At 45.0% G+C, this 20,417-nt stretch overlaps 1 protein-coding gene across 1 annotated transcript; it reads left to right on the forward strand.

The window, feature by feature from the left end:
* The first annotated feature begins 6,418 nt into the window (after positions 1 to 6,418).
* Positions 6,419 to 13,589, forward strand: SELE (selectin E). The gene is made up of 13 exons (XM_045983446.1): positions 6,419 to 6,491; positions 6,824 to 6,907; positions 7,466 to 7,852; positions 8,379 to 8,486; positions 8,869 to 9,054; positions 9,814 to 9,999; positions 10,106 to 10,294; positions 11,187 to 11,375; positions 11,492 to 11,680; positions 11,890 to 12,066; positions 12,559 to 12,669; positions 13,414 to 13,435; positions 13,541 to 13,589. The coding sequence occupies exons 2-13, from the start codon at positions 6,871 to 6,873 to the stop codon at positions 13,587 to 13,589; spliced, it is 1,830 nt and encodes a 609-aa protein (XP_045839402.1). The 5' UTR covers positions 6,419 to 6,491; positions 6,824 to 6,870.
* The last annotated feature ends 6,828 nt before the right edge of the window (positions 13,590 to 20,417 follow it).

Here is a 20,417-nt window from a genome sequence, read left to right on the forward strand (position 1 = left end):
TTTTTTTTTTTTGTAAGTAGGCTTCATGCCCAGCATGGAGCCCAACACAGGGTTTGAACTCATGACCCTGAGATCAAGACCTGAGCTGAGATTAAGAGTTGGATGCTTAACCCAGGCCCCCCAGAATTTTAGGATATTTTAAAGAAGGTTTGTAAATGCTATAGTTCAGAATGCTTCCTTATTGAGAAAAATCCCCTACTGGTTTTTAGAAATAAAACCACTTCTAATAATTGAGCCTTATTATTTTCAGTATGGACATGTTCCCCTAAAGGAGTTCTTGCTTTCCTATGATCTGACTACAGGTAAGCACTCAGCATGAAGAGGGATGTACATAAGGATCATCAAACCTGTCACTGAGCTTCTCAGAGTTGGCATTCAGTTTGGTACTAGGAGATTGAGGCTGGCAGTTTTTCCCATATGATTTTCTAACTTTACACTGTCCTTAAGAGCCTAGATGCCCATCCACAGATGAATGGATAAAGAAGATGTGCTGTATATACACAATGGAATACTATGCAGCCATCAAAAATGAAATCTTGCCGTTTGCAATGATGTGGATGGAACTAGAGGGTGTTATGCTTCGTGAAATAATTCAATCAGAGAAAGACAATCATCAAATGATATCACTGATATGAGGAATTTGAGAGGCAGGGCAGGGGATCGTGGGGGGTAGGGAAGGAAAAAATGAAACAAGATGGAACCAGGGAGGGAAACAAACCATGAGAGACTCTTAATCTCAGGAAACAAACTGAGGGTTGCTAGAGTGGAGGAGGGTGGGAGGGAGAGGGTGTCTGGGTGATGGACACTGGAGAGGGTCTGTGCTATGGTGAGTGCTGTGAAGTGTGTAAGCTTGATGATTCACAGACCCGTACCCCTGAAGCAAATAATACATTATATGTTATAAATAAATAAATTAATAAATAAGAACACTTCCTTTTTAGGATGTCAACTATTCTGAAATCCATGATTAGGACACAAAAGCAAGTGTTTTACATTTCAAGTCACTTCATTCATTTCTTAATCCAATAAATATCTGTGATCATTTAGTAAAAGCCAGCCAAGCTGAGAGCTGGGGAATGCAGCAACAAATAAAATACTCTATGAGAAGCCATCGTTATGAAGTCCCAGAATTACCCCCTTTTTTCAGTAAAAATTTGAATACCAGCACTAATGGGCAATAAATAAAACTGGGTTACAGCAATCATTGTTTGTTAGAAAATGACTCTATTTAGTCAGTCAGTCCTTCCACATCTCTCTTATTTAGAACAACTCAGCCAAAAAGTTTTATTTTTCTCCTTTGAGGTAACAGCAAATATGGTCACACCGTAAGTAGAGTCAGAAGTAGGACAAAAAAACACACACAAGGTTAGTTAGGTCATCTGAGATCCTTAAAAATGGCTGAACCCTAACAACATGTAAATATATATATATATAGTAAATAAAAATTATAATTTTCCTTTTTAAAAGCACTTTCTTTTTTTTCTAAGATTTTATTTATTTATTTGACAGAGAGAGCAAGAGAGCACAAGCAGGGGGCGCAGCAGAGGGAGAGGGAGAAGCAGGCTCTCAGCTCCAGCAGGGAGCCCGACATGGGGCTCCATCCTAGGACCCGGGGATCTGAGCTGAAGGTAGATGCTTAACCACCTGAGACACCCAGGCACCCCTTTTAAAGTACTGTCAGCAACAACAATAAAACATGGCCTTGGGATCTTGGTTCTTCTGTCTTCCCCTATTTCAAACCTAAACAGAAGTGATGGGCAAAAGAGCAACAAGGTAGAAGTTGGAGAGATTTGCGAGAGGGATTCAAGCCACCGCTGAGTTTGGAAGGTGAAGAGGTCATAAGCCAGGGCATGTAGGTGGCCGCTAGACACTGAGAGTGAACTCCTGGCTGACAGCCAGCAAGGAAACAGGGATCTTAGTCCTACACCCACAAAAGACTGGATTCTGTCGACCATCTGAATGACCTCGGAGGTAGATTCTTCTCAGAGTCTCCCAAGAAGAGCCCAGCTATCTCACACTTTGATTTTGACAATGTGAAACCCAGAGCACAGAAACCATCCACCGTATTCCTGACCTACAGAATCGATGAACTAATAAATTTGGGTTGTTCTGGCCATCAAATTTATGGTAATTAGCTACAGCAGCGATAGGAAACGAACACGGCCATCTTGTCCCAACATGACAGACAGAGTTCAGATAATGTCATTTCCACCTGCAAGCACCTTTGTGGCGGGTTTTGTCCAGCCTCAGAAATCCACCCGGAAGTGCAGGGGCAGGGGAATTAACCACGTCCTCCCAGGGTCAGCCCTCAGCCCCTGACAGGCTGGAATGGGAGGGCCCATCCCAGCTCCTGAACCCGCCTTGGGGCTATTATTAGCTATCTCCCGAGCGCCCTGGCGGGGTCTTGTTCCCACAGTGGTAACCTGCTTATCAGCACACCTTTACCAGGTTCCCTCCTCTCCGGCTGTGCTTCCTGGGATCATCTCCCCAGTGAAGGACTCTCACCCACATCCCTGTCTTCAGGTCTACTTTGAAAGGATCCCAACCAAAGACACTGAACTTACAGGCCCAGCTGGGGTATGGAAAGTGAAAGAGGTTGCTTTAACATTCTTTTTTCCCACAAAAACTAAGGTGTGTTTCCTGCTGGGCTTTCTGTCTGAGCAGGCATGGAATGAACACAAAGGATGTGGTCTTTAGAAGAGCACAAAGGTGGATCTGAGTCCCTGCTGACCATTTAGGAACTCGAAAACACCACAGACACATTGTTTAACTTCTCTGGTCTGTGTTTTGTCCTCTAAAAAGAAATTAATAAAGTCTCCTTTTATTTTGTTAAATTTGTACGAAGTGATGCATGTGAAGCACTTGGTATCCAGTAGGTGCTTTGTATACGGTGTCAGTATTGATTAGTACCTAACAACTTCACAGCTAGGAAGAATAATGAATGGTTGGGTTTAAACTGGTGCCTTTTCCTAGATTTACGCAGTATGTTGTAATATATTACAGCAGCAAGGACTTCAGTGAAGCACCTTTGATTCTCAGATGGGAAATCTGGGGCTTTAAGAGACACAAACATCTTGCTCCAGGCCACAGGGCTAACTGGGGTGAGAGAGCAATCCCCGGTATGCAAACAGTGACCAGACCCCAACTTCTTATCAGTATGAAGCCAGGAGAGCAAAGCTAAGAATAGCCCTTTAGGAAACCTCTGTGTTACGGAATGAGCAGCGTCGGGTCCAAGGAAAACAAGTGAGGGGACTTTTCAGAAACCCAGGGACCTTTTCTGCAGTTAGTTGCCCAGTGTCGGCAAACAGTCTGGCTATACTCAGGAAAAGCTCTGTCAGTCCACCGGGCTGCCCACACTTGTTTCTTCCGCTTTGGGAATTCACCGCGGTTGGCTCATTTTGGAGATATTCCCATTAGTTCGTTCTTAGATCCCCAAACAGAAAACGGAAACTTCAAGATAAGGTGCTGCCAGGGAGGAAGCGAGGAAACACATCAAATGTCTAAGTCTCAGAATCATTTAGGAAGTTCATAAGGGGGATCAGTGGAATTTCGGGGTCCTTTTGAAGGAAGAGAAGAGATTCACTGAATGTCTCCATACTTATTCACTTCTTCAGCAGTTTTGGTTAAAACCCACCTAATTTTCATGTCTGAGAACCCAGAGCTTCCAAATAGTCCTTGTCTGGGCCCAGCACTGCTACCAGTGGGGCCTCGAGCCTTGCGGCAGAGAGGCTCTCAGGATTAGCTACAGTGACATTTTGGTCAAAATACGATACCTGTAACTGAGCACAGCCATAGGGCCTTCTTGATATCCTCTCCTCCATGTGATGGGCCTGGGCTGTTACATCTCAAAGTCGCCTTTATGTCTCAGAATGACCTGAGATGTCCGAGGATACTGTACACTCCTGGGCCCACCCAGACCCTCTGGATCAGAGTCTCTGAGTGCTGGACCTGAAGGTTTGCATTTAAACAAGCTCCCTGCATGTGGGGTGGGGGCTCCTGCCTGACCCAGGTGTTCTGAGACAGCTACAAATGTGAAATGAGTGAACGTGCTTCCCGCGGAGTCCGTTCAGAGGGAACCAGACTGGTTTTCCATCAAATGGTCTTATGCTCTGACCAAACAAGAAATGCCATTTTATACCAAGATATTGTTCATTTCATTTCACAATTTTGGGTGTGCGAGACATATCACGTTTTTACTCTGTAGAAAGAATCATATCCATATTGAGATTTCTTCTCCCGACATTAGACTCTGCAGAAGTACAGTAACTGTTGGCAGAGTAGAACTTTGGGAGAAGCTATCAAGGCTTTTTAAATTAAAAAAAAAAAAAACACCCAGCCAAACTGCTCAGATGTAAAGGAACCAACCGAGAGCCTCGGGAAGGCCGGTGCCCCGCCTCGCAGTGCCCTTCAGCAGTGAGGAACCAAAGCCAGATTCACACCTTGACCGTTGGTCTTGCCCTGTGCTTATGGCTGGTGCTGCTCCCGTTAAACCCAGTAGTCTCCTGTCTGTAGCTTTCACTTGCCCCTAGCTGTTGTAGCATACAGGATGGCTTTGGATAAAAATGGGACATTCGTCTCGGCAACCCCCAAATCCTCTTCCTGGCCGTCTCTCACTCCCTTGAGGATGCCGAGGGGACCTGGGCACAGAAGGGAAGGTGGGTAAAGTCCTGAATGCTCATTGAAGGCTGGAGAGGAGAGGAAATGACTTCCTGGAAAAGGGATGAAGAAGCCAGGAAGTGTGGCGCTCACAGACCAAACAGCTCTGGTGGTGGCACCTGGGGTGAACCCATGTTTGCCCCGTCTTTCCTCTTCCCTCGGCACCCTCTCCCCCGAGCGGAAACTGCCAGTATGAAGCCAGAGCTGAAACCCAGCACTCTGGGGACGGCGGGCTGCATCTTCAGAGCCTGGAAGATTCTGTGGGTCTTGAGGCACTTCTCGTCAGCCTGTTCCTCAGGAAACGTAGTTTATTTGGGGAGGGGGAGATGACAGTCACTCAACACTCCCCACTGTTCAGTTCAATCCGTGTCTTCAACTCATCCTCCACCTGCAGCCAGTGGGGGCCTCACCAGGTCCTGACCGCCGCTGTCGTCCCTCCTCCCCTCACTGTGCGGAGTCTCTCCTCGAGAGGCAGATGGGTCTGTTCACCGCCGCTGCAGCAGGCCCGCAGCCTGAAGAAAGCCGCTCAGCTCCCCGTCCCCATGTGTCTGATTCGCCGGCCCAACCTCAGGAGCGTATTCTGGGAGAATACGAGTGGGTTTGGAATATCACACCTCTGAGAAACACACATTATCTTCACCCTCAAATTCCTTCCAGTCTTATTTCTCTTACCCCTTCTTCCGGTATTGGGTTCTCTCCCTGCAGTTCTCTCCGTGTGAATTCAGCCACAGAGAGAACAAGAGGCACGGTTGGCGCTATCGCCCCAAGGAAATGTCACTATGAAGAACAGAAGAAGTGACATTGTATATATCTCCTTCAATTGCATTTTGACTCAGGATTCTTCAAACTCTGTAATTTTTACTCTAAAAGTAATAGAGGGCCATTGTCAAAGTTGGAAAACGCTGAAAATAACCTGGAAAAATATAAAACTTGCCTCAAGTCTTGCCATCCAGAGACAGCCACGGTTAACATCCTGGTTCAGTTTTGTTATTCTTTGCGCATTCGTATTTTAAAACTGTTAAGTAAAATTGGAGTCAAGTAAATATTAGTACATAGGGTTTTCATCCTTTTTTTTCACTGAACAAATCATGAATAAACATTTTTCAGACATGGACAACTAAGTCTGTTTCCCATTTTTGTTATTTTAAAGAAACAAGGCATTATTTCAAACATTTATCGGGGAGATATTACTTCTAGTAATTTAGCTCTAGCCGTGCACAGAATCTGAAGATTAGCTTACACCTCCTGACCCGCTCCTGTGAGACAGCGTACCTTAAAATGGGTTGCACGTGAGAGAGAGAGAGAAAACAGAAGACTGTCGGCCGCGCACTGTTGAGAGCGCAGATGAGAAATGGACGGCGGTCCAGTTACTAAAACCAACGCGGAGTTTTGTTCATGAGATTCTGGTTATTACAATTACAGGAGAGATGCTACTAATAAGCAAAGTTTTCAAACTTTTTAAAGACATCGATTTGGTGTTATTAGATTAAAACCCCACATCTGTGCCATACTAGTAGCACTGACGTAAAATTAAAAGACACGAACAAATTAGCTTGGAGGACCAGAGACTGACATCACTGTCATTTTTTGGAGTCGTGGATATTCCCGGGAAACTTTTTGGATGCTGCCGGGGAATTCCTCTTTACTGGGTTTGCACACATCCTTGTATTATTACTCACAGGAAACGAGCCTCCCTATAAAGGCGCTCGGCAGGAGCGGTGCGCTGCGGCTCTCGGCTGACTTCCCAACAGAACCACTGACCGCAGGAGACAGAAGTAGCAGGAGCAAAAGCAGGATTTCCAACGCGGGCACCGAAGCCACGACATCACAGAACAGTAAGTGCAAAGAGCCTTTGCAAGGCTGACCTTGACCCAGGACTGTCAGTACGAAGAGAGATGCAGAAAGCCTTTGATAAAGGACCTGTGCAGTTCCTTGCTGTATCTGGGCGAGTTAAACTCTAATTTCTCTCTTTCAGCTCCGTGATGAAGATCTTAAATTTTGTATGTATTCATTCCAGTCAACTTCCTTGAAACAAGCAAAGACGACAGCACTGTTACTCTTTACCTAAAATCTTAGGATGCCGCCGAAAACATCATCGAGAGTGATCTCAGTAACTGGCTTCCTAAGATTTCTTTCTGTAATTTATTTTGTGCTTTTTCCCCTGCAGAAAGGCATTTCAAGATTGAACTTCTGATAAAAAGAGCCCGAGAAGTCATGCTCGCCTCACAGCTTCTCTCTGCTCTCACTCTTGGTAAGTCAATGTCATTCATTAGATCAGGGTTTCTCATCCTGGGCACCACAGGCATTTCAGGCAGGATAATTCCTCCTCGTGGGTGGGGTGGGGAGGGGCATGTGTTACAGGTGTTTAGCAGCATCTCTGACCTCTCTGCGCAGTGCAGTCCACTGTGGGTGGGGGCAGTTTACCTCCCTGTGCCTCCACTTCCTGACGCGTAAAGTGTTGATTGTAAGTGGCCTTTCCCAGAGGCGTGGCGAGGGTCCAGTGTTATGGAAAGGGCTTGGAAGTGCACATCAAGTGCTCGGTAACCTTACTTATTCTGATGATTATGCTACTGTAGGGATATCCTGGTAGATTGTGGTGGGTGAGTTCAGAGAGGCCCAACCCCCAAAAATACGTACAACAGCAGCAGTTTCTCCCTCCAGACACCTTCTTACTTTGGGAAAGGTGAAAAAAATTCAAGTCATTCCAAAGGCCCCTGGTAGATGAAACTAAGACTGTAAAAAGCCCAGTGGATAGAGTCAAACTACAGCAGGACTAACCTCTCCATGCCTTCCACGCGTTCCCCTTTAGCGCTTGTCCTATTTGAAGAGAGCGGAGCCTGGTCGTACAACGCGTCCACAGAAACCATGACTTTCGACGAAGCTAGCGCTTACTGTCAGCAAAGGTACACGCATCTGGTCGCGATTCAAAACCAAGAAGAGATTAAATACCTGAACTCCGTGTTCAGCCATTCACCTACTTACTACTGGATCGGAATCAGAAAGGTCAATCAGCAGTGGACCTGGATAGGGACCCAAAAGCTTCTGACTGAAGAAGCCAAGAACTGGGCTCCCGGCGAACCGAACAACAAGCAAAACAATGAAGACTGTGTGGAGATCTACATCAAGAGAGACAAGGACACGGGCATGTGGAACGACGAGAGATGCGACAAAAAGAAGCTTGCCTTGTGTTACACAGGTACGGGGCTTGCAGCAGCCGTGGGAGGGTGTGTCGGGCTGTGGGCCTCTCGCCAAATTACTGACAGTCTGCAAAACCTGGTCTCTACCATGGTAACATTATGGTCTAAAAAAATACCATTTTAAAACCTCCTGCTTGGTAAATTACATCTTTTTACTTCTTTGTGTGAGTGTAGGCAAGGATGTGTGTACCGAGGTAGGCCGACACGTACGTAGTGTGTGCTCACACGATGCATAACTTGGTTACTCATTTATCTGGACAAGAGCTGTCTTGAAAGTTTGTGAGAAAGCGCATGTTCTGTTCTTGACGCCAACAATGGCTCTCCCCCCGACACTGGCACACAAACATCACGGTTTAAAACAGCAGAGCTTCAAACCCAGCTTTGTCCGTGGGTGAAGCCCGTTAGTTAAAATCTCTGGCAGCCCCTATAACGGGCGACTTCTCCGTCGCACACTGTCGCTCCTGAAGCCAAAGGACGGCATGGTAAGCACGATGACGAATGTCTTCCTCGTCGTGTTTTCTGCAGCTGCCTGTACCCCTGCATCCTGCAGTGGCCATGGTGAGTGTGTGGAGACCGTCAACAACTACACCTGTGAGTGCCACCCGGGCTTCAGCGGACTCAGGTGTGAGCAAGGTGAGTCCCTGTCTCAGGCGTTCCTTCCCTCGTGTTGGTAGTGCCCGCCGTGTCCCAGCTTGCTTGGGTGTCGGCCGTGCCCGTCCTCCCTTCCCTGGGGCGTGTACTGTCACGTGGTGTTTAAGGGCTCTGGTTTCAAATCCCAGAGTGACCACTGTGACTTCAGACACCCGGATCAGGTAGTTCAACTCTCCGAGTGCCAGTTTTCTCGCCATAAAATGAGAGTGATAAGAGTGTCAACCCCGATGGTTACGTCTGTGTGAGTGACAGCATAGTGCCCCGCAGAGAGGAGGCATTCGGTAAACAGCAGGGACAGTTTCCAGAGCTTCCTCCCTTTATGCTGGGCCACAGAGAGCAGATCTGATGTGGCCTCTCCTTGCAGTTGCAACCTGTCGAGCGCAGGAAGACCCTGAGCACGGAAGCCTGGTCTGCGCCCACCCTCTGGGGCTCTTCAGCTACAATTCTTCGTGCTCCGTCCGCTGTGAAGAGGGTTACGTCCCAAGCAGCACGGAGGCCACGCGGTGCACCTCTGTGGGGGCCTGGAGCGCCCCTCTTCCCACCTGCAACGGTAAATGCCTCTGCACGCACACCACCCTCTGACTTGTCCCTCGTGGCCTCGGGTTTTTTTAATGCAACTAACAGCACTTTCAAAACTCCAGGGAGTTGTTTTTAGTTGTTTTTTTTGTTTGTTTGTTGTTGTTGTTGTTTTTAGTAAGACTTCTCCCAGCCAACAGGTGTGGTCAGTACAGTGCCTGCTCAGTTTCAGAGAGGTTTTTAGAAAAACCATTGGGTTCTTCTGAGGCTCTGGTGATTTGTAAGAGAGTGCCCATGGCGCTGGGGCCACATTCGAGAAACCTTCATGACTTCTCCACTTGGCCTCTCTGCATGGCAGAAGAATAAGACTACGGTAGTCAAGCAGCCCCAGCAGCTCTTTCTCTCTCAGGCTTCTCTTTCCAGGCTGGATATGAAAACTTTTTGCATCCAGGTCCTGCTGGGTGGACATCAATGAATGTCCCGTGTATGTCAGTATTTTTGTTATCACAACGATCATAAATCCTGATCGAGAATCTGTTTTTTTCTGTTTTTGCCTGACATGATGAGAGATGTAATAACATAGATCAGAGACCACTTAGCAGAGTCAAAGTATAAATCAGTCAGAGAAGATGGAAGTATTAAAAAGGCATAAAAGTTTTATCACGTGCATGCGTATCCCCAATAATTAATTTAGGACTTTGGGATCTACGGTTTGAAAGCTGCTTCCTTGCCTGTTATGAATTCCAGCTCATTAGAAAGTAAACATGTTCACGGTACTCGTTCAAACCCCCAGTGGTTGAGTGCAGTGCGCTGACAAAGCCTGCCAATGGCACGATGGACTGTCTCGAAAGCTCTGGAAACTTCCCATGGAACACAACTTGTGCCTTTGCGTGTGAAGAAGGATTTGAACTCATGGGCTCCAAGCGCCTCCAGTGTACCTCATCTGGGAACTGGGACAACAAGAAGCCGACATGTAAAGGTACAGTTGCTCCGTGTCAAGGTTCACTGTAAACATTCTTCTTCTCAACCTGTACCTGAAATGGTCAGGCCAGACCTGCTAATGTTCACGGGTGTCTCTGTTACAGCTGTGACATGTGAGGCCATCGGCCATCCTCAGAACGGGTCTGTGAGCTGTAGCCACGCCCCTGAGGGCGAGTTCACCTTTGGGTCCTTCTGCAACTTCACCTGCGAGGAAGGCTTCCTGGTGCAGGGAGCAGCCAAACTTCAATGCACTGCGCAAGGGAAATGGAGTCAGCAGGTCCCAGTTTGTGAAGGTAAGCCCCAGATCATCTCCTTTCTACACCCCCTTCCTTAAAGGGCAGCAATCTTCAAACTAGGGCAGTTAAAATGAAACCAGATGCCTATTTTAACTAGAGTAATCAGATTTGATGGGCAACATTCTTCTTATGTTTTTGAGTTTCATATAAAAGAACCAAACCAGGGAAAGGATTATATGTACTAAGAGGGGATGTTTGCTGGTTTCTTCACTATGCTGTGCTAATATGGCTTCATTGGCATTGGCATGGAGTAGGCAGAAACCCTAATCTAAGAGGAAATCACATGTGAACACTTAAAAGTAGCATTATGAGAACATGACCTGACTTTAAAACTCTTATAATCACTTTTCTTCTGAAACTGCTCATAACTAGCAGTGAAGAGAATGTATGAAGTGTGGTGTCATATATAAACACACTAAAATTTAATCCACTTTAACGCAAGAGTAGAGATGTTGAAAACCAGCAGTTTTCATTATCACGTACTGGTATTTTTGCCACCAAATATAGCACAGAATGATTTCCAGTGTTAAGAAGACACAAGACTTCTTACCTTCCTTCTGTGTTTTGGCATCATCTGTTAGCATCCAGGACCCAAAATTTGCTCTCTGACTACATAAAATCTTTCTCCTGACTGTAACTTCTTTTAAATGTCAGGACAGTGCTCAGGAAACACTGGTTCTGTTAAGGGTTGTCCTTTACTGAGTGCCATTATCAATGAAGGGACTGGCATTCAAAGAAGACAGTCCTCTTCCCAACTGTCCAGGGAGGAATGAAGAGCCTTGAGGTCTTTAAACATTGCTTTGCCCAAAACGAAGGGGTTCATTCATCAAATGAATGAACTCTCCAGTTCCACTGCAGTGTTTTCTGACCATCATTTTGGTGGTTTCAGCTTTTCAGTGCAAAGCCTTGTCCATCCCAGAGAAAGGCTACATGAATTGTCTTCCAAGTGCTTCTGGAAGTTTCCAAAGTGGGTCCAGCTGTGAGTTCTTCTGTGAGAAGGGATTCGTGTTGAAGGGATCCAAAAAACTCCAGTGTGGCCCCACAGGCGAATGGGACAGTGAGGAGCCCACGTGTGAAGGTAGAGTTTTTGTTTTTACTTCAAGATAAAACTACTGAAGACCTAGGGACTTGATTACTTGAGAAAACAGTTGCTTCCTGATACAGACTTCTAATGTGCTCACTCGTGTCTTCCAGCTGTGAAATGCGACGCCGTCCGGCATCTCCAGCGTGGCTCGGTGACGTGTGCTCACTCCTCTGCTGGAGAGTTCACCTACAAGTCCTCCTGTGCCTTCAGCTGTGAGGACGGCTTTGAGTTACATGGGTCGGCTCAGCTCGAGTGCACCTCTCAGGGACAGTGGACGCAGAAGGTCCCCTCCTGCCAAGGTAGGGCTGAATTTAGACTTTAAGGAGTTAGGTCAAATACTTCATGTGTGTCTGAAGCTAGATTGCCCCATGGGGCTTGACCCTAATTTCCTACATGCTGAAAACTAGGTAATGCTTATACACTGCATCTATTGAAGAGTTTTCAGCCAGTTTTAGACCTTTTCCAGGAGACCTTTGCTAACCTCTCCCCATGTGTCCATCATTTGCAGTGGTACAATGTTCAAGCCTGGCAGTTTCCGGAAAGATGAACATGAGCTGCAGCGGGGAGCCCGTGTTTGGAGCTATGTGTGCGTTTGCATGTCCTGAAGGATGGACACTCAATGGGTCTGCAGCCCTGACCTGCGATGCCACAGGACACTGGTCTGGGATGCCGCCGACCTGTGAAGGTGAAGCCCTGACTGGTGCTGGCTGTTTGGGAGGCTAGACAGAAGAGGGGGGAAGTAACGAACCATTCATTATGTTCAAACAAGAAAGGTTCCTAAGGTTGAGAAGCTGGTGAATATTTAGTTTTATGGTGATAGAGAGAAAACAGAAGAGCTCACATGTGGGTGGAATGGGTAGAATTCTGACAAGTGGAAAAAGGGGAGCTAGAGGTCAAAGTCGGGAAACAGAAGACAGGTGAGGGCAAGAGCAGGCATGCAGTCTTGACCAAGGTGCAGTGGGTTCTGGGAAGGGCTTGACAGGTTAGAGAGCTCCCGGCAGCGGTGGGAGACAAGCTGCCGTAGGTGGTTTGGGTCCGTCTCAGAGGACTTTAGTGCCTCTGTGTGTCCTGAAGTAGGTGGTTCATCAGTGTGCAAAGGAAAGGGCAAATGGACAGAACAGAAAGACTTGAAATTCAGTTCCTTCTCATGACAGTTCCTCCCTCTCTGTTTCCCTAGCTCCTGCTGAGTCCAACGCTCCCCTGGCAGTCGGACTTGCTGCTGTCGGGACCTCCTTCTTGACATTAGCCTCATTTCTCCTCTGGCTCCTGAAACGCCTGAGGAAGAAGGGTAAGGGAGTTTAGGAGCATACTCCAAAAATGTTTTCGAAAAATGTGGTTTTTTTTCTCATTGATGAGTCATGTTCTCTCTTGCACATTTAAACAGTAATTAGGCTTGAGTTACCAGATAAACACTAATGAACAGTATAATTGAGCTGTGGTCTTTGAGGAAGAGTTTTAGGAAATACACATGGTATTGAACAGTGGGCCACTCCAAGAGATACCATTCGCGGGGAATTCTGCGTCTCCCCTGGTGTTGTGCAGTGAGGCTTTGGGTTTGTGCTCCCAGGAAATGGCTAAGACATTTCCAAAACATTCATTTGGAATACAGGCTTAAATATGGAGTATCTCCTGGGGACTGTCCCCTGCAAACACGTGTAGCCACACTCACAGCTTGTTTGGCTTATGAAATATTTAACACTTTTTATTTTTTTTTTTATTTAACACTTTTTAAAATCAAGTTCTGACGTTTATAAAATGAGAACTCTCCCATAAACTCTAGGCTTGGGACTTCTCTGGGAAAACTGGCAGGTCAACGTGGCAAGCTGAGCCTACAGCTGTCACCAGCATTAGGAAGCTGCTGGGTCCTGAAATGAGCATGTGCTTTGCACGTCCCCCCCCCCCCCCCCCCGTGCCCCAGGGGCCCCGAAGGCATGGACCTTGTAGTCCCTGGTGAATAGAGCGTATTTTTGCTGAATGTAGTATGTCCTTCAAAGTCCTTTAGTCCAAATTAATGGTCTTCTTTTTCTTGCAGCAAAGAAATTTGTTCCTGCCAGGTAAGTTGCATTCTTGTCCAAAGCATGCCACTGAATAGTTTACACATTTTTCTCTGTTCGTGTTGGAAAACAGGGCTTAATTTAGTGTTCTTGTGTATTCCACAGCAGCTGCCAAAGCCTTGAGTCCGATGGATCCTTCCACATGGCTTTATAGTCATTTTTAGTCCAAATTAATCAGGTAAGACTTAAAATCCCATGTGATTTTGAAAGAACATAAACTGTCTTCATGTTCTGTTGCTCCTTGAGCCCTCCAAACCTGCTGGTTCCTTGGGGGAGAATCACCACCTTTGTGGTGTTTTATGGAAAGTTATTTCATTTCTTTGCAGAAGGAAAAGAAAAAATAAACAAGACTTGGCCTAATAGAGTCATTTCACTTGTTAAAAATAAAGTTATATAATAATGATGATGATCGTTAACCCTTATGTGGCACCTACTATCTTCTAGAAACTGCCCTAAATTAGGAATTGTATGAGATAGGGGCTGCTGCCAATTTCTTATCATGTGGATGAAGAAAATGAGGAACAGACAAGTTACATAACTTGTTTAAATCTTAAAGCTAGCGAGTGGTGTATCCAGAATTCAAACCCAGGCAGTCTGGGTCTAGAATCGGTGTTCTTAGCCACTCTGCTGTGCTTTCTGAGAATTTGGAAGGGTCAGCTCTCCCCTGAATACATTTTGTAATTTAGTAGACTTTATTTTTTTTTAGGTAGTCATAGGTTTACAGAAAAACTGAGCAGAAACTAGGATTCCAACATACTCCTTGACCCTTCTATGTCCACTATTAGTAACAACTTGTGTTAGTGGGGAATTTTGTTACCATTGATGGGTCAATATAGGTACATTGTTATTAACCAAAGTCCATCATTTACATTAGGGTTTCCTCCTGTACCCACCATTCCAGTATCATACAGAATAGTTTTGCTGCACTAACTAAACAGAATTTTGTTGTTCATGCTTGGACTCTCCAGTGAGAGAGAACACAGTGGTCTGGTCTAGAAGGTGAATTTTGTCATTACTATTAATGCAGAATATTAAGGGTCCTTGACAGTATGCATTCTTTGTTTGCAGGAACACAGGTGCCTCCGGGGGACTAGACCAATAGTCTGATGATGGCAGCGACAGAGGGGCTCCTCTGGTCTCTGGTGCTTCTCAGCTCCCACATCTGCCACCTTGACAGCTGGGAGCATGGACCCCATGAGGACTTCAATGGCCCAGGCTCTAGTGGGCGAGGCCAGTCTGCCACCAGCAAGACTCGGCTTTCTCTTTCCTGTTCTCAGCATCTGGAAAGTGCTGGCTGCTGGAGGAAAAGCATATTCCCTTCTGGACAAAAGTGAAGAGACTCCGGCTCCGGGGTCTCAGAATTCCTGTTCTGTCTCCCGGGCTCACTGTGAGATCTCAGTGGAGAAACATGGTATTTTGTGGTATTGTTTCTTTCTGTGTCTCAACTGCTGATTGATTACATGGCTGCTGTTGTCGGGATGAATAATCGTCAGGAGTTTAGGGAAGACAACTTGGCCAAAGATCCTCTATTACCAATGTGCAAAAGATGACCATTTTTTAAAGCCCACAGGCGAGTGCATGGGGAAATCCTACTTAATACTCTGTGCGAGGATTACTAAGCAATCTTAGTCACTTTTATCCCTGTGGGATTCAGTGCTTTATAAAGTGTTCTTAGAGATTGTTCTTTTATTTGCATTGGCTAAAGAACAACCTTCCCTAATTCTTAATTCAGTGTTAAGTGTTGTAGGGACTTTAAAATATGTGCAGGTTAAGACTACGTTGGGGTAAATGTTACTTAACCTAGATCTTTGTTTATTAATTAACAGGTTCTGCAGTAAATTTATTTCAAAAAAGGGCAAATGCTGTCCCCCAGCGATGCATATTGTTAACCAGTATAAAGTTGAGATTTTTTACTATAGTTGCTTTTAAAAACATGAGTAGCTGGGCACCTGGGTGGCTCGGTCCATTAAGTTTCTGACTTTGATCTCAGCTCAGGTCTGGTCTCAGAGTCACGAGTTTAAGCTCTGCCTTGGGTTCCGTGCTGGGCGTGGAGCCTATTTTTAAAATAAATAAAAACACGAGTAGTATCAGGAGAGTAGAACCCCAATGGCATACATTTGTACAGTGCCAGCTTTGTTTTCAGAAAGATATGGCTTTCCATGACAAAAACTTCCATTAGGCCAAGTGTTCTGATTTGAAAAAAAGCATAAATGCAAACAAAGGAAAGTACACTTTTATGAATACCTTTGTTGAAGAAAAAAAACAGGTAGAAATATGGATGCACTTTCCGTTCCTACAAAGATGTTTGTCAGATGTGATGCATCAACATATCATTCTCGCATATAACATAAGATTTTAAACTCATGATGGGAACTCTCCGTGAAAAGGATTTATCCAGTGGATTTTTGTTTTAAAGTGAAGACTTTTAATATTAATTCTCTAATTGCATTATCCTGTTTGTTAGGGTGTTCATGAAGAAAGGACAGTCTGTATGAATGAATACTTGTGTTTATTTATGAGGGAAGTTAAAATTCCTATGGAATCTTTAGTTATCAGTTGATCATTGGCAGTGAGAAATTCCTGGCCAGTCCGTCACAAGAGCTTCTCACTCCATCTTACCAATTATGTGAGAATCAAAACTCTCTAATCTAGCTAGATTCATTAATCTGGCATGTGCTGAAAAATCAGTTTCAGAGAAGTGCTGGCTGCATGTTGGCCAAGGTAAAGCCAAAAGTCAACAAGGAGGCATGCTAAGGGTCAGAAGGTCAGAGATTCTGACAGGGTGAAAGAACTCTGGGAAGTAAGGGAGAGAAAAATAAGCAACTCTGTGAGCAGGCTACCTATGGAATAGCTTATTATTCTCTGAAATTGCTCAAATGTTGTACATATAAATATTTATATATACTGCAGTGGAAATAGCTGTGTGAAATGTAAATGTGGTCTGTGTTTGGGTTTAACAAAGTATTTTAAATTATGATTTAAAATATTTTATAGTTTTTAAAGTATGTATTTATTTAAGCTTATGCCGTACCTATTCTGTGTTTGGCATGGCATGGCAAAGTTTGATAATAAACATGTTTATATTTAGTTCTGTGTGTAGGTCCTTTCTTAAAAATTCTATTCTCACAGCCCATGTTTTTCTTCCTTCCTTTAATTCTAATTAACTAATATCTAGTAATTGCTTAACATCTGCCTTTTCTGCTAGATCCTAAGTTCCTTAAGGATAGGAGCAAATTATCGTGTTCACTGCTGTGCTCTTGGGATTTAACGTATACCTGATATGCCACAGATACTCCACAAATACGTTCTGAATGAACGAATAGATAAGTGGACAAACAAAGGCAGATGCGCTCACAATAATGAGCAGAACCACTTTTCTTAAAAGGAATGAGTTGTCTCCGAAGGCAGGGTTCAAAATCCAGTCATTAGGCTCGACAACAGTACAGAACAGAATGGAAATGAAGAAGAAATGAAGGAGCTGGTTAATGGCTTGAAGGTTCAACGGGGTAAAATTGACAAGTGCTGCAATGAGATAGTTGAGCCTTAGGTCTACAAGAGGGGCCAACAACGGGGGGTGGTGGTGCTGGAGTATGAGATTTCAGAGTTGATACAGTTTGGGGTGATGTCAAGGTTGAGGCTGTGTCCAGGGGAGAAGGTAGTTCAAGCGCAGGGGAGGAGGAGTATGCTATTGGAGAATGGGCACCTTGGCTGTGGGGTTCCTGGTTGTTGTTTGAGACTGGGTGTTCCTTCTACCCATGATAAATTTGTGTTGGAAACTGCAGCGAACACAACCTTGGTTGGCAGCAATGAGTAAGCTTTGCAGTCATCTGTGACGGGGATGGGCCAAGGGAAGGGCAGTGGTCCTTCCTATGGACCTAAGGCTTCTTCTGTTGATGGTATTCACTGACCCTTCCTTCAACCATCCCATGGTGGGCAAACAGTCCTCCAGCATTAGTTTCAATCTCTCTGGGGTTTTGCAATGGTTTATAATGTTCACCTACTTATTCTAGTTCTGCCCTTTGGGGACCACAGAAGAGCCAAATAACCACTCTTGTCCTGATCACCCTTCAGGTGGCTGCTAACATGTCCCATGATCTTGCCTACCCCAAATCTTCTCTTTAGACTGAATGTGCACTATTTTTAAAATTTTATTATTGAGGTAAAGTTTATATAACATGAAAGCAACCATTTTAAATGTATGATTCAGAGAGGTGTATAGTACATTCATAGTGTTGTACAATCACTACTTCTATCTAGTTAAAAATATTCTCATTGGGGCACCTGGGTGGCTCAGTGGGTTAAGCCTCTGACTTCAGCTCAGGTCATGGTCTCAGGGTCCTGGGATCAAGCCCCGCATCGGGCTCTCTGCTCAGCACGGAGCCTGCTTCCTTCTCTCTCTTTCTGCCTGCCTTTCTGCCTACTTGTGATCTCTGTCTGCAAATACATAAATAAAATCTTTTTTTAAAAAAATCACTTTAAAAAAAAAGAAAAAAGAAAACCCTAAACCCGAAAACAGTCAGTTTCCATTCATCTCTCCCCTCAGCCCCGGGCCACTACCCGTCTCTATGGACTTGCCTATCCTAGGCATTGCATATGAGCGGGATCGCACAATATCTGGCCTTCTGTGGCTGGCATCTTTCCCTACGCGTGAGGCATTCAAAGTACAACCACACCATAGCGTGTATCAGTACTTTGTTCCTCTTTATGGATGACTCATACTCCACAGTATAGATGAATGTGCAGTACATTTAAGCCAAATTTCTCACTGTAGCTTCAAAATGTTTTTAACCAATAAAAAATCCATCCGTATGACTCAGAAGCATCCATATGAAAGATGCCTTGATAAAAGCCAGAACCCACAGCACTGAGGGACTCGCTGAGAGGACCTTCAGAGGGGCAAAGCTGTGGTCTGAGTCCTTTAGAATCTAACTTGACGTAAGGCCAGAATTTAAAAATGTATAGAAAAGTGAATAAACTGAGTATCTATCTGACAATGTTACTAAATAACTCCTCCCTCTAAAACCCAACTTTGGATGGACCTAAGGTCTCTCCTCTTGGACAAGGACCTGCTGGCACACCATATAGGTATGAAGTGAGTCTGGAGCTTGAATGTCAGATGACCTAGACCAGCTTTCAGAAGAAAGCCCTGGATATTGGTTTTCAAATAATAAGAATGTCCAACAAACAAGTAGAACAAGAAGATATCCAACAAAATGAGACCAAAAAAAAAAAAACAAAAAAACAAAAAGATTAAGTCTTTCCTTAAGAAAGAAAAGGATATTTGCAGTTTATGACCCAAAAGGGGTTTATTTACCCATTTATTCAGTTGGCATTTGTTAATGCTGGACCTTCTGCTTCTGAAAATATAGAGGATGAATATCCTGAAAACATACCTGCTGTAATATTTTGAATTTCTAGGTGGATTATAATACCCTCTTTAAATGACTGGCTGAGCTTACAAAAAAGAATGAAAATCTCAGAGGACAAAAATGATTAGGAAGCAAGTGCCAGACCATGTAAGATTTTGTGAGCCAGAGTAAGGACTTTAAAAAAAAAGATTTTACTCTGTGTGGGATGAGAGGCCACTGCAGGGTCTCACTTGTGCTCTCTCATGCTGGTTATTTTCTTCCCCTCTGCTATCCTCCCTCACTACGCATCCGTTCTCAGGCCTCCTTACCCTGTGCCCCAGAAGCTGAGCCATGCAGAGTGCATCGCTGGGCTGGTGTCTGATTGGTTTGACTACTAAGGGGCTGGTACAGGAGATCAAAGAGCAAGAGAGAGTGGTCACCCACCCTCTCCCTGTGCAGGTGTTCTCTCTAGAAGCTGCTGTATCTCTCCTCCACTACAGCTCTTAATAGGTGGCTTATCATTTAGGGTTGCAATTCTCATTGGATTCTGGTAACACCATCTCCTCCCTTGAATCTTCAGTCCTAGGATACTGCTTCCTCCAGCTGCTGCCAGTCTCTGGTTGCCTTGTCCTCTCATTTGTTTTATTATCCTTGCCCAATCTGTGGTAGTGGTCCCTTTGGTAAAGGCTCTTCAGTAGGTGAAGAATTAACTCATCTGAGGTGAATTCTGTTTCTGGCTGGGACCCTGACTCATACACATTTTAACTGAATCATTTAAGTTGTTTTGTTGAAAATAGGCCATAAGAGGAAGAGAGTAGACACGTGGGATCTAGATGGGGGGGCTTCTGCAATAATAGCCGTGAAAGGGGCGCCTGGGTGGCTCAGTGGGCTAAAGCCTCTGCCTTCAGCTCAGGTCATGATCCCAGGGTCCTGGGATCGAGCCCCACATCGGGCTCTCTGCTCTGCGGGGAGCCTGCTTCCTCCTCTCTCTCTGCCTGCCTCTCTGCCTACTTGTGATCTCTGTCTGTCAAATAAATAAATAAAATCTTTAAAAAAAAATAATAGCCGTGAAAGATGATGGTTGTTTGGGTATACAATAGAATGGAAGTGATTGGATATTTTGATGGCATACCCAACAAAATTTGTTGACCGTTTAGGTATAATTTGTCAGAAGAAGAGGGGAATCTCAATGAACTCCAAAGGCTTTGGCTTATGTCACTTGAAGAAGGAATTATAATTACTGAGATGGCAAGAGGCTTGGGAAGAGGAATTCAGAAGTTTAGTTTGGCACGTGTAAAATTTGAGAGGCTTTTTAAACTACTAAATGGAGATGATCAGGTAGGCATTTGTGGCTGGGAAGTCCTTGCTGGAAATAGAAATGTGGCAGTCACCAAACACTTAGATGTTCTTCAAGGTGATGGCTTGGATCACCAAGTCAGAAAAGAAGAAATCCGTGACGAGCCCTGGAACACCCTGCAGGCTTACAGGTGGAGAGAGGACTGCAGAACAACAAACGAAGCAGAGAAGGAACAGTCCGTGAAGTAGGAGGAGAGCCACGGGCTGACTGGACAAGTAACGTGAGGACAGAGAATTGGTTGCTGGCTTTTCTGAAGTGGAGGACCTCGGTGGGAATA

This window comes from Meles meles, chromosome 17 (assembly GCF_922984935.1).
Source record: "Meles meles chromosome 17, mMelMel3.1 paternal haplotype, whole genome shotgun sequence".
Taxonomy (NCBI): Eukaryota; Metazoa; Chordata; class Mammalia; order Carnivora; family Mustelidae; genus Meles; species Meles meles.